This window comes from Schistocerca serialis, chromosome 6, assembly GCF_023864345.2.
Source record: "Schistocerca serialis cubense isolate TAMUIC-IGC-003099 chromosome 6, iqSchSeri2.2, whole genome shotgun sequence".
NCBI classification, from domain to species: domain Eukaryota; kingdom Metazoa; phylum Arthropoda; class Insecta; order Orthoptera; family Acrididae; genus Schistocerca; species Schistocerca serialis.
This window is the reverse complement of record NC_064643.1, coordinates 413,972,837-413,986,783: the sequence shown is the minus strand read 5'-3', so window position 1 is coordinate 413,986,783 and position 13,947 is coordinate 413,972,837. Positions and strand designations below refer to the sequence as shown.

General features: G+C 42.2%; 1 protein-coding gene across 1 annotated transcript in view; it reads right to left on the bottom strand.

Annotated features, from left to right (window-relative positions):
• LOC126484896 (dynein axonemal heavy chain 10) overlaps nucleotides 1-13,947 on the bottom strand; it is a 1,141,797-nt gene that overhangs the window by 290,492 nt on the left and 837,358 nt on the right. Inside the window, exons 48-49 of the mRNA XM_050108495.1 lie at nucleotides 8,186-8,338; nucleotides 2,609-2,796 (exon numbers count right to left, since the gene is read on the bottom strand). Coding sequence (XP_049964452.1) covers nucleotides 2,609-2,796; nucleotides 8,186-8,338 — 341 coding nt within the window. The remainder of the gene's footprint in view (nucleotides 1-2,608; nucleotides 2,797-8,185; nucleotides 8,339-13,947) is intronic.

Genomic DNA, 13,947 nt, shown 5'->3' with positions numbered 1-13,947 from the left:
TTTCATAGGGATGAACTAAGAGGTTACGAAGGTTAGGTGGATGGCGGAAAGACACTCTTGGTGGGGTGGGGAGGATTTCATGAAGGATGGATCTCATTTCAGGGCAGGATTTGAGGAAGTCGTATCCCTGGCTCCTACCCTTGTAACCGCCCCCGGTGTAAAACCTGTCCAATGCACCCTCCCACCACCACCTACTCCAGTCCTGTAACCCGGAAGGTGTACACGATCAAAGGCAGAGCCACGTGTGAAAGCACCCACGTGATTTACCAATTGACCTCCCTACACTGTGAAGCTTTCTATGTGGGAATGACCAGCAACAAACTGTCCATTCGCATGAATGGACACAGGCAGACAGTGTTTGTTGGTAATGAGGCTCACCCTGTGGCTAAATATGCCTTGGTGCACGACCAGGACATCTTGGCACAGTGTTACACTGTCCTGGTTATATGGATACTTCCCACTAACACCAACCTGTCAGAACTCCGGAGATGGGAACTTGCCCTTCAGTATATCCTCTCTTCTCGTTATCCGCCAGGCTTCAACCTCTGCTAATTTCAAGTTGCCGCCGCTCATACCTCACCTGTCTTTCAGCAACATCTTTGCCTCTGTACTTCTGCCTCGACTGAAATCTCTGCCCAAACTCTTTGCCTTTACAAATGTCTGCTTGTGTCTGTGTATGTGCGGATGGATATGTGTGTGTGTGTGTGTGTGTGCGAGTGTATACCTGTCCTTTTATTCCCCCTAAGGTAAGTCTTTCCGCTCCCGGGATTGGAATGACTCCTTATCCTCTCCCTTAAAACCCACATCCTTTCATCTTTCCCTCTCCTTCCCTCTTTCCTGATGAAGCAACCACTGGTTGCAAAAGCTAGAATTTTGTGTGTGTGTATGTGTTTGTTTGTGTTTCTATCGACCTGCCAGCGCTTTCGTATGGTAAGTCACATCATCTTTGTTTTTAAATGTACTACATAGAGAGTTTGACATGTCACAAATGACTGGAAATCTCTTCCAAAACAGATGATTCTTTGATGATTTCCTACAGCAAACAAGTTAGTGGAGAACACAGAAGAATGGATTATCACAGGGTAATGTACTGGCTGCATTGCTTTTCAACATCTATACCAAGGACCAGACCTTGGGGGAGATCAGTTTGGATTCTGTAGAAATGTTGGAAAATGTGGGGCAATACTGACCCTACAACTTATCTTAGAAGACAGATTAAGGTAAGGCAAACCTACATTTTTAGCATTTGTAGACTTAGAGAAAGCTTTTGACAATGTTGACTGGAATACTCTCTTTCAAATTATGGAGATGTCAGGGGTCAAATACAGGGAGTGAAAGGCTATTTACAATTTGTACAGAAACCAGATGGCAGTTATAAGAGTCAAGAGGCATGAGAGGAAAGCAGTGCTTGGGAAGGGAGTGAGACAGGGTTGTAGCCTCTACCGATGTTATTCAATCTGTATATTGAGCAAGCAGTGAAGGAAACAAAAGAAAAATTCAGAGTAGGAATTAAAATCCAGGGAGAAAATAAAAACTTTGTGGTTCACCAATGACATTGTAGTTCTGTCAGAGACAGCAAAGGACCTGAAGAGCAGTTGAATGGAATGGATAGTGTCTTGAAAGGAGGGTATAAGATGAGCATCAACAAAAGCAAAACATGGGTAATGGAATGTAGTTGAATTAAATTGGGTGATGCTGAGGGAATTAGATTAGGAAAAGAGACGCTTAAAGTAGTAAATGAGTTTTGCTATTTGGGGAGCAAAATAACTAATGATGGTCAAAGTAGAGAGGATATAAAATGTAGACTGGCAATGGCAAGAAAAGCGTTTCTGAAGAAGAGAAATTTGTTAATATCGAGTATAGATTTAAGTGTCAGGAAGTCGTTTCTGAAAGTATTTGTATGGGGTGTAGCCATGTATGGAAGTGAAACATGGATGATAAACAGTTTAGACAAGAAGAGGAAAGAAGCTTTTGAAATGTGGTGCTACAGAAGAATGCTGAAAATTAGATGGATAGATGTCATACTTAATGAGGAGGTATTGAATAGAATTGAGGAGAAGAGAAATTTGTGGCACTACTTCACTAGAACAAGGGACCAATCTGTAGAACACATTCTGAGGCATCAAGGGCTCACCAATTTAGAATTGGAGGGCAGTGTGGAGAGTAAAAATCATAGAGAGAGACCAAGGGATGAATACACTAAGCAGATTCAGAAGGCTGTTGGTTGCAGTAGGTACTGGGAGATGAAGAAGCTTGCACAGGATAGAGTAGCATGGAGAGTTGCATCAAATCAGTCTCTGGACTGAAGACCAAAACAATAACAACAACAACAACAACAACCAAAGACCAGGCACTCTCAGATGACTGTGCCATTAAAGCACAAGGAAATAACATTGAGACCATTAAAAAGAAGTTATCGCAGTTACTTAAACAATTGACTGTTTACTACAAGGAATACCAGCTCATACATAACTCAAACCTAATTCTAAAGTGAAATGCATGATACATATTACTTGGAAATACAATTCTAACCATATTAAGTATGCAGTGAAGCAAATACTGTATGTTTAGAGCTATTGGTAATACAACTGAGCATTGAAGGTGTCACCTGACGTTCTCAGAACCGAGACCAGAAATCAGTTTGTCTGCAGCTATTAGTCTTCTCTGCATAATATCTGTTTCCTCTTGTAGGATTTGGCGATCTTGCATTGCATCACTATATTTTTGACCCAGTTTGTTGAGCATTTCTTCAAACTTCTGGATCTCCTTAGTCAGTCTGTCCAGGTCTCGTTTAGCCTTAGAGATGAAGCAGACAATGGAATTGCAGCAGATGGTCAGACCAGTATATTAGAGGAAAAAATCCTAAGTGATATTGGAGATTAAAATAATGTACAATCTGTCATGTCATTCAAGAATTTGATCACATATTATGTTTCATAAATAACCATTATGAAGGGGAGCTCTCAGAGACATTTAACACTTCAAGCTATACATTAACAGGCATAAACAGCCACTGCTGTCTAAAACTGTACTTTATGGGAATTACTTCTAGTCCACTTTGTTTGTATATTAGGAGAAAAACAGTAACTTTGGAGGAAGAAAATCACATTGCTTCTTCTCTTATATTACTCAGCTGCTCTTCTTACCTAATACTTCAAACACAGTGTCCACTTTACACAGATCACTATAAGCTGGCTATATATTGCCAAGGTCAAGATCTGTTTAATACAAACATTAAAGTTATTCAGAATGTAGATCTCAAAGTCCAAATATTCTGAAAAATCGTAGGAAGAATGTACAACTTCATCAGGGGTATTGGTCACATGTACAGAGGGAAAAGGGATCTGCCTGTTCTGCCTTCTCACATATTGTTTCCATATATCTATGTATTCAACAATGTACTACTGTAAAGAAGACACGTCAAGTCACAGACAGGCATGAATAAAAGTTGTAAAATCCCATGTGTGTGTGTGTGTGTGTGTGTGTGTGTGTGTGTGTGTGTGTGTGTGTGTGTGTGTGTGGAAGGAGGGAGGGGGGGGGGGGGGGGAGGGAGATTTTGAAATCTTCAATGGGAACCCCCATTTTTTATTGCAAATTATGATTCTAAGGCAAAATCTACACACATTTTGTCTGATTATGTATTCAGTAATTTCCTCACTGATGCCATGTATTCATTTATAATGGGCACAGTTTTTGTTAAATCTCTTCTTGTGTAGTTTTTCACTCACCTCAAGAATCTCACATCCATTGATTTATTTTGTTGTCACCTTTCCATTTATTTACCCAACTCCTTCCACAGTTCTTGCAAAATTATGAGAAAGTGAAAATTGATGATTTATTTTTCATTAATAAACTTTCTGGATCATACCACTGAAGTATGGCTTAAAAGTGCAGCTTTATTCAGGAGGATACTAACTAAAGAAAACTAAAAGTGTTATACTAGGTGTTCATTTTAATTGAAGACCTTCAACTTTCTATCCCCCCCCCCTACATGCAGGGTGATGGGGGGCATCTTCGAAGTCTTTACTGGGGAAAAAAGAGAGAGAGAGAGAGAAGAAGAAGAATAAGAAGTATCAACCAGGGTACTACTTAATGAGCCACCATGGCCATGTAGGCAACTATGACGTATCATAACAGGCAGTACACTGCGACCAAAACTCATGTATCATGCTGACACAGAATAGACAGCATTTCTAAACATTACAGTACCTGTGTAGCGTTTATTACCTGCACATCTATCAATCATTTGGAGAACAGGTGTGCAAGTGGATGATGAATGTTGCAACCACAGAAGAAAACAACCGAAATTATTCTGATATATGGGGAACGGAGGAGAAATGTTGAGGCTGCTGTTGCCTTGTATGCTGAGCATTTGCCCGAAAAAGCTTGCTCTCATTCGTTCTTTTACAAGGTTGTGAATGCCTTTATGTCTGATGGCAATGTGCAGGCCAGCAAAAGGAAAAGAAGCAATGCATTACAAGAGAAACTAATGAAACAAGTGCACTAGCAGCAATGCGTCATGACTCACGGATAAGCCCCTGGCAATTACACTGCAATTCTAGTATGTCCATAGATAGCATTGTCGCAATACTGTATCACCATAAGTATCATCCATACTACGAGTCACTGCATCAAGAACTTTATGGTGCTGATTTACATAACTGAATAGTGTTTTGTGAATCCACACATCAACAAACACAAATTAACCCCACATCCTTTGCCAATGTGCTGTTTTCCAATGAGTGTACATTCACAAACCATGGTAGTGTTAACTGGCATAATGCACATTACTGAAGTGTAGACAAAGCCTACAGGTTACAGCAAGCTGACCACCAATTTCCTTTGTCAGTTAATGAATGGTGTGGCATCATGGGGAACAAATTCATTGGTCTGTATTTTATCAGTGGTAAACTGAATGGATGCAAATATCAAACATTTTTGAAACACGAACTGCTGGTACTACTGCAGGATGTTGCCCTGCATGTTCGACAGTGTATGTGGTTTCTGTATGTGGTTACCTAGTGCATTGTGCAATTGAAGCATGGTAGATCTTAAATGATGTTTACACTGGTCAGAGGATCAGCAGAGGTGGCCCTTTTAATTGGTCCACTAGGTCACCAGTTTTGATGGCACTGGATTTATTTCTGTGAATATGGTTAATAGATAAGGTGTATCAACAAGTGCCAACAGGCCATGAGGACATGGTCGACTGCATCAGAAATGTCTGTGCTGACATTCCCACAAATATGCTTCTGTCCTGTGAACAGTCATCTGAAAATTGGATTGCTAAGTGTATTGAAGTTGGTGGTACTACATTTGAACACTTACTCTAGTTGGAAAAGTAGAGTACTGTTTGCCTCAGGACATGGCCACAGTGGTGTGTCAAGTAGTCCCCTGTTTGATATGTCAGAACAATACAACATTGCTAATGGGATTTCCAATTAGAAGTTATAAAACAGTGGTCTGTTCTATGTTCACAGCATGGCAGTGGGATCCCACTTGCCACTGGATGTTCAAGGGCCATTGAAAGCATGTTGTAAATTGCGACTGTGTACACATTTCTATTCCTCCGATTACAGTGCCATCTGTGGTTAAATGAACAAAATGCTTCAGACAAAATGTACATGGATTTAGCTGTACAATCATATACTGCAATAAAAAATGAGGGTTCCCATTGAAGATTTCAAAGTTTCCCCTGACACCCACAAATGAGGAGATGCAGGGCGTCAAGTGTGGTATCATTGAAGTCCCCTATGAGGCAAACAAATTGGAATTATAACTTTTCTTGATCCGATGTGTAGTTTTGAGGTATTTCAATCTCTTCAGTTAAAACAAACACCTTGTATAGTTTCTTGGTATATTTTGGTTCCATTGGAGATTTGTAAAACGAGGAAAGGTTCTTTATGCTATTAAGATGACAAACAGTTGGCAATAGGTGTGAAATGTGTAGTGTAGGTTTCAGGAAAATTAACCAAGATATAATTCATGCCGACTTGTTGTGCTGCCAGTAGTTTGCTCAGGAGTTCTCTCATTCTGCCTAACACACAGAAGCTTCTACCTGTGGCTTAGATGTGAACTTTTTCAATGGTATCTGAATAACAATAATTCCAGCCATTGTACTAGTGAATTCAGTAGAGCAATAAAAATTTTTAAAAACAGTCTTGTGAAAACATGAATGGCAATATCAAGAATATGACACTAAAGACTGTACAGGACAACCAAAAGCGCAGTTCTACTGTAGCTCATATTAGATGAAAGGATCAGATAAAACCACCACAGAGTATGCTTTGAAAGTGAAAGACACAAAATAGGGCAGACTATAATAAAAAAAGCCTTTACTTTAGTCCCACTACTGAAACCCATAGTACTAACACTCCATAATTACAGTGTCAGAAGAAGTATTACCTTTATCAGTCTTTATGAAAATTAACTTGAACTCAAAAGGGGTGTATGATTGTGCTAGTGATACATGATATAAAATACACTACTGTTTGGAAACAGTGAAACATCAAAACTGAAAGATATGATCACAATGAAATTCATTCCACTGAGGGACATGACACTAAACAAATGATTAGCATTACACACCGATACATGCACTGTGACTGTGAAAATTCAGTATTGAGCAGTATCACCATGTGCTGCAATCAGAACTGCTATATGTTGTGGCATGGACTGTTGATATTTTAAAAAAATATCAGGAATCCAATTTATCAATATTAAAAAAAAAAATCATTATTGGCCCCCAATATATTGATAAATACTATAGATATATTGACAAATTCTATTGATACATCAACATAAAAAATAACAATGTACCGGCCTATAAAATTATCCCTGTTTTTTTCTTTTTCCCCAAGACCAGCGACCTAGCAGTTGTAGCATCAAAATTGTGTGGTGAAGCTAAATGTTGCAGTTTCTGTTGATAGTGCTGAGTGCTGATTACATCAGTATTTCCCCTTACACATCTCCACCCACTGCAAAGACCAATCTTGTCATTTAGATTTTTGTTCAAAATTTTTAGCAGCTGTTTTTGAAGAATGCAGATGTGAAGAAATAGTTTGTTTAGTGTGATTGGTGTGCTATTTCTTCACACCGGAAATCTTGTTATTCCATTCACACCACCACCACTAGTGCAATTGGACTTCATCTTTGTGCCACCTGTACTTGCTTCACACAATCAAAGAGCAAGACTGGAGCTGACAAGGGAGGGGAAGCAGTGATATCCGTTGTTCTTCAAAGAACACTTCCAGCTGGGCACTGTCCTGAAATACAGCACATGGAAAGGCCTGCGGGAGGCCCTCCCCACCCCAGCCTCCTCCTTACCCCCACCCTGTCGCCACTCCCATCATGCACTGGTGCTGCTGATCGCAGAGTAGTTTCAGCTCTCTGAGACTGCAGATGTGAGTGCATGTTGCGCTTGCGTGAGTGTGTGTGTGCGTGTGTGTATGTGTGTCTACTGTTGACAAAGGCCTTAATGGCTGAAAGCTATGATAGTGTGAATCGTTTTATTGTGCCTATCGTGGCTCAGCATCTCCACTATATGGTGAGTGGTAGCTTTCCTTCTCTCATAACACTGCCACTCAGTATGACAGCATCGATGTTCACGTGCCAAATGCAGTCTGTGCTGTTGGTGGGGTCTGGTCAATGGAAGCCAATGCAATGACATGCACAGACACAAGCTTGGCTTGTGTCTGTGTATGTGCGGATGGATATGTGTGTGTGTGCGAGTGTATACCTGTCCTTTTTTCCCCCTTAGGTAAGTCTTTCCGCTCCCGGGATTGGAATGACTCCTTACCCCCTCCCTTAAAACCCACATCCTTTCGTCTTTCCCTCTCCTTCCCTCTTTCCTGACGAAACAACCGTTTGTTGTGAAAGCTTGAATTTTTTGTGTATGTTTGTGTTTGTTTGTGTGTCTATCGACCTGCCAGCGCTTTTGTTAGGTAAGTCTCATCATCTTTGTTTTTAGATATATTTGTCCCCACGTGGAATGTTACCCTCTATTATATTCTTGCTTATCTTATTTTGATTATTTCTAGGATACCGGACAGAACTCAAACTGGATGCCAGATTCATTATGACTTTTCTCACAATCACAATAAAATAGAAAGCACATTATTTGAAAAACTTGTCATTGTATGAATGAGGTGTTTTTATACAATCAGTAATTTCTACGTATGTTTACCTTGTCAAACTCTTGCTCTAGCTGTGCCACTCTCTCTTTCTTCGGCTTTACTTCTCGGTACACAGCACAGTAACCAAGAACTGCCTGCACAAACTTCAACAAGCCATATCCAGCCTTACTGATAGATGCCATTTCACCCAATTTGGTAGATTTCTGGGGAGAAATCAGTTAACTTCTTAATTGTACAAATAACAGGAAGAAGCATATTTAAGAACTCAATAAATATTATGTTTGTTCACACTCACCATATGATTTACACTACACATTCTAAAGGCAGAATAATGTATAGAAACACAAAATTATATTATACAAGCAGATTTATGACAATTCAGATTTATGAAAAGGCATATACAAAATGTCTAGTAACATAATTATAAACATTCCTCCACCTTCTCTCTTTTCTTCAATAACTACTGTTAACACTGTCATTAATACTTCCTCTCCTACCTTCATGAATGCACATCCTTAGTATATTCACTCCTTTTGAAAACTTGCTTTTGCCCTTTCAAAACTGAAGTCCCACAGCATGTTTCTTGGGTCCTGCTTGTTCCTTGAAATTACCTGCAAGAGGCCTAACTGAAAGTATCTCTTTATCTATGGGTTTATCCTCCTCCGGCTCTTTCACAATCCTAAAAATAGCAACATGTTGCCTTTACATCTGACTTATATCACATGTGTCCCACTTTCACTTCAGTATATTTATTTTCTCAAAAAATATTTGCAGCTATTTCACCCTGACACTTCCTTGTATGAAGTTATCTACCAGGCCTACTAAAAATTGCAGAAAAAAGCAAAATGTCGCCTCACTATCACACATAATTCCAAGTTTACCTAACACCAGTATTTCTACCCTGTTTCAATCTATTGCAACACAAATACACACCTGTAACCACCACTCTTTACAATTAATTCAAGCTGGCCAGGCTCTGCAACCTCCTTCAATCTTCAGTACTGAGTTCCAAACCAATGGCTACCCATTTTTACACAAATAAGTCACAATACACTACTCTAAGTTTCTCCTTTTATGAATATATTAATGTGTATGTATTGTCAGAGACACCCACTTTCATCTGGGTGCCTAATTTCACCTGTATGGCTAGATTTAATTGTGTGGTCCACACAATATCAGCTATGTGTATCAATTTTACTCCCACGCCTCAAAATGTTTAGGCGATAAATCGAACTTCAAAACATGACTTCCACAAAACCATTAGAAGAAACAGAGTTTCTGCAGCTGCACACACAATATCCAATGTATTGGTCAATATACCATAAAAACATGAAGTTCCACTAATCTTGAACAATTCTGACTGCAGTCCCAATTCCCTCCACCTACCACACACCACTGTTACAATCTTTCCACGAGTTCATGACATCTAACATCAGTTTATCATTCTTTCTCACATCCCTAAGCACAATATGAGCATATGAACTGGCAAATCCTAGGCTCTTTATTCCATTCAGAGAAATAACTCTGTATCATCATTTGAGCAAACAACGTGTTATAACTTCAAGTTGAACAAATATATTTCAAGGACAACGCAATACATGAAAGTCACAAATCAAGTAAACAAAGTAAGATGTGTGTACACCTTAACAGTCAAATCATAACTGAGTCTGAGTCCAGTGGCCGCTGGCTGGCTGGCCGCTTAGGTGGCGCTGCTGCTGCATGGCTGGCAGACAGCGAAGCATGTAGAGGACGTGCATAACTGCACAGCGGCACTTTGAAAGATCGACGAGTCACAACACTTTTCCCCCCTTTGAAGTTTTTGCACAGGTCTTGATGGAGGTGGCCTGTAGATTGCTAACATCCATAGGTGTTGTTTGACTGGCCGTAAAGTCTCAAGGAGGAGGCTTCTCATACAGACAGAAGTGTCCCCGATGATAACAGGTCGAGATGACAGGAGACGTGGGGGTCGAATCTGCTGGGGCCCCAGTCACCAATCTGCCTGTGCTGGCAAGTCCGGTTGTTATAACAGGAGACATGAGCAATGTGTCTGCATACGTAGGAGAAGGAGGCGAGTAGAGTTGCTCCGACAGATGATGGTCATCTGGTTCCTGCGAGGGAACGTCTCCTGGTGGCGTCAGTTCTTGTGCTGGCACCAATATGATGGTGAGAGGACTGTGTGGTGAGTAATGAGAGATTCCAGGATCCCAAGCATCAAGTAGAGCTGAAGGTAGTGTAGTGGCATCCAGAACAGGCGTTGCCGGCACACGGGGCCGCAGCTGGTCCGAATGACGCACTGCAATGCCCGTGTCCGTCTGGATTTCATACAGGTGTTGGACACGGTGTTGTAAGATGCAGCCAGGACTCCATTTTGGCCACCTGCCATATCCCCGTACCCATACAAGGTCGCCGGCAGTGAACCGTCCAAGCGAAGACAACCGCGGCCGTGAGGTGGAAGGCTGCAGAAGATGAAGTAGTGTGCGGGGCTGTCGGCCATGTAAGAGCTCAGCCGGGCTATGGTTGCCCATGGGGCTGAAACGGTAAGAAGCCAGAAATTGGAGAAGCACATCATCAGCAGCAGAAGAAGTCAGGAGTTTCCTCATCTGAGCCCTTAAATGTGCGGACAACTCATTCAGCCTCACCGTTTGACTGTGGATGGAATGGAGGGGCCGTGACATGCATGACCTCGTGACGGGCACAAAATCGGAAGAGGCAAATTGCAGACCAATATCAGTAACAAGAGTGGAGGGAAGGCCTTTCAAAGAGAAAATGCGAGCTAGAGTATTGCTGGTTGCCGCGGTGGTAGGCGACGTGCAACGGACAATGAAAGGAAAGTTAGAGAAGGCGTCAATAACAAGAAGCCAATAAGTACCTAAAAAGGTCCCCCGAAGTCAGCATGAATACGCTCTCAGGGCTTCTCAGGCGAAGGCCACCGTGACAAAGATGACTTTGGGGCGGTGGCCTGTGATGCACAAGGGCCGCAGGCAGCGACCTTATGTGCAATTTCGGAGTCGATGCCGGGTCAGTACACATGACGGCACACCTGAGATTTTGTGCGAGAGACATCCCAGTGCCCTTGGTGAAGGAAGTGCAAGACCAAAGCAAGCAAAGATACAGGTACAACAACACGCGGCGAAGCATTTTCGGTGGAAAGGAGGATAACACCATCCCTAGCCATGAGGCGGTAACGCAAAGCGTAGTAGTTCCGCAACGGATCAGAAGTCTTAGCGGATGGATGATCTGGCCAACCCTTCTGAATACAGCGTAAAACCCAGGAGAGGGTAGGGTCAGAACCCGTAGCAGCTGCCACCAGTCCCCGGTGATGGGGAACCTGTCCACAACCTACTGCTCGGCAACATCCAGGTGGAAACACAATAGTTCGTCCCTATCGAATGCCAGATCAGAACCCATGGGAAGGCGAGACAGTGCACCAGCATTCACATGTTGAGCCGTCGGCCGGAAATGAATCTCATAACTGAAACGAGAATGTAAAGAGCCCAACGTTGGAGGCGGTGTGCAGCCTTGTCGGGAAGTGACGTTGATGGATGAAACAAGGAAACAAATGGTTTGTGATCCATAACAAGATGAAATTTGGATCCATAGAGAAAAACACCGAACTTATGAAGAGCATAAATAATGGCCAAAGCTTCCTTTTCAATCTGAGAATACTTTTGTTGGGCATCCGTGAGCATTTTGGGGGCATAAGCAATGGGTTGTTCAGAACCATCAGAAAAACGGTGCGCAAGGACTGCACCGACCCCATATTGAGAGGCGTCTGTGGCAAGAACAAGATGTTGGCCAGGTTGATAAGTAGCCATGCACGGGGCCTGTTTCAGCATACTCTTCAATTTCTGGAAAGCCGCATCGCATGACGCGGACCAGTGAAAAGGCACATTTTTATGCAACAGGCGATGCAACGGCTGAGCCACCGAAGCAGCAGACGGTAAAAACTTGTGATAGTATGCTATTTTCCCCAAGGAGGCCTGCAGTTCCTTACCAGATGTAGGGCGAGGAAGGGCATCGATCGCAGCGACAGTTTGCTGAAGCAGACGAATACCATCTCGAGAGAGTTGAAACCCCAAATACATGATAGATGCCTGAAAAAATTTTGATTTCTGAAGATTACACTGTAAGACATGAAAAAGTGTGCGGAGATTTTGAAGATGTTCGTCAGTAGTGGAGCCAGCGACAACAATGTCGCCCATGTAATTTATACACCCAGGGACAGTGAGCAATAATTGTTCCAAGAATCGCTGAAAGAGAGCAGGGGCGCTGGCAACCCCGAATGGCAATCGTTGGTATTGATAGAGGCCGAAAGGTGTGTTAAGGACCAGGAACCGCCAGGAAGCAGCGTTGAGAGGAAGTTGATGACAAGCTTCTGACAGGTCAAGTTTAGAAAAATACTGGCCTCCAGCAGTTTAGTGAACAATTCTTCAGGTCGAGGCATAGGGTAAGTGTCGATGAGGCATTGAGCATTTACTGTGGCTTTGAAATCGCTACAGAGTCAAATATCACCATTTCACTTAGCAACAATGACGACAACAACAGGAGAGGACCACTCACTGGAAGTGACAGGAAGCAAGACCCCTGAAGCACTGAGATAATCCAGCTCCCATTTGACCCAATCATGAAGGGCCACAGGAATGGGCCGAGCCTGAGCAGTGGGTTTGAGCGTGATATGAGCTTCAACCCCCCCATGAACCATGGACCTTGCCATTGGTGGGGAGGCTTGCGTGCCTCAACGATACAGATAGCCGCACCATAGGTGCAACCACAATGGAGGGGTGTCTGTTGAGAGGCCAGACAAACGTGTGGTTCCTGAAGAGGGGCAGCAGCCTTTTCAGTAGTTGCAAGGGCAACAGTCTGGATGATTGACTGATCTGGCCCTGTAACACTAACCAAAACGGCCTTGCTGTTGTGGTACTGCGAACGGCTGAAAGCAAGAGGAAACTACAGCCATAATTTTTCTCGAGGGCATGCAGCTTTACTGTATGATTAAATGATGATGGTGTCCTCTTGGGTAAAATATTCCGGAGGTAAAATAGTCCTCCATTCGGATCTCCGGGCGGGGCTACTCAGGAGGACGTCGTTATCAAGAGAAAGAAAACTGGCATTCTACTGATCGGAGCATGGAATGTCAGATCCCTTAATCAGGCAGGTAGATTAGAAAATTTGAAAAGGGAAATGGATAGGTTAAAGTTAGATATAGTGGGAATTAGTGAAGTTCGGTGGCAGGGGCAACAAGACTTTTGGTCAGTTGTATACAGGGTTATAAATACAAAATCAAATAGGGGTAATGCTGGAGTAGGTTTAATAATGAATAAAAAAATAGGAGTGCGAGTAAGCTACTACAAACAGCATAGTGAACGCATTATTGTGGCCAAGATAGACTCGAAGCCCATGCCTACTACAGTAGTACAAATTTATATGCCAACTAGCTCTGCAAATGATGAAGAAATTGATGAAATGTATGATGAGATAAAAGAAATTATTCAGGTAGTGAAGGGAGACCAAAATTTAATAGTTATGGGTGACTGGAATTCGACAGTAGGAAAAGGAAGAGAAGGAAACGTAGTAGGTGAATATGGATTGGGGCTAAGAAATGAAAGAGGAAGCCACCTGGTAGAATTTAGCACAGAGCATAACTTAATCATAGCTAACACTTGGTTCAAGAATCATGAAAGAAGATTGTATACATGCAAGAACCCTAGAGGTACTAAAAGGTATCAGATAAATTATATAATGGTAAGACAGAGATTCAGTGACCAGGTTTTAAATTGTAAGACATTTCCATGGACAGATGTGGACTCTGACC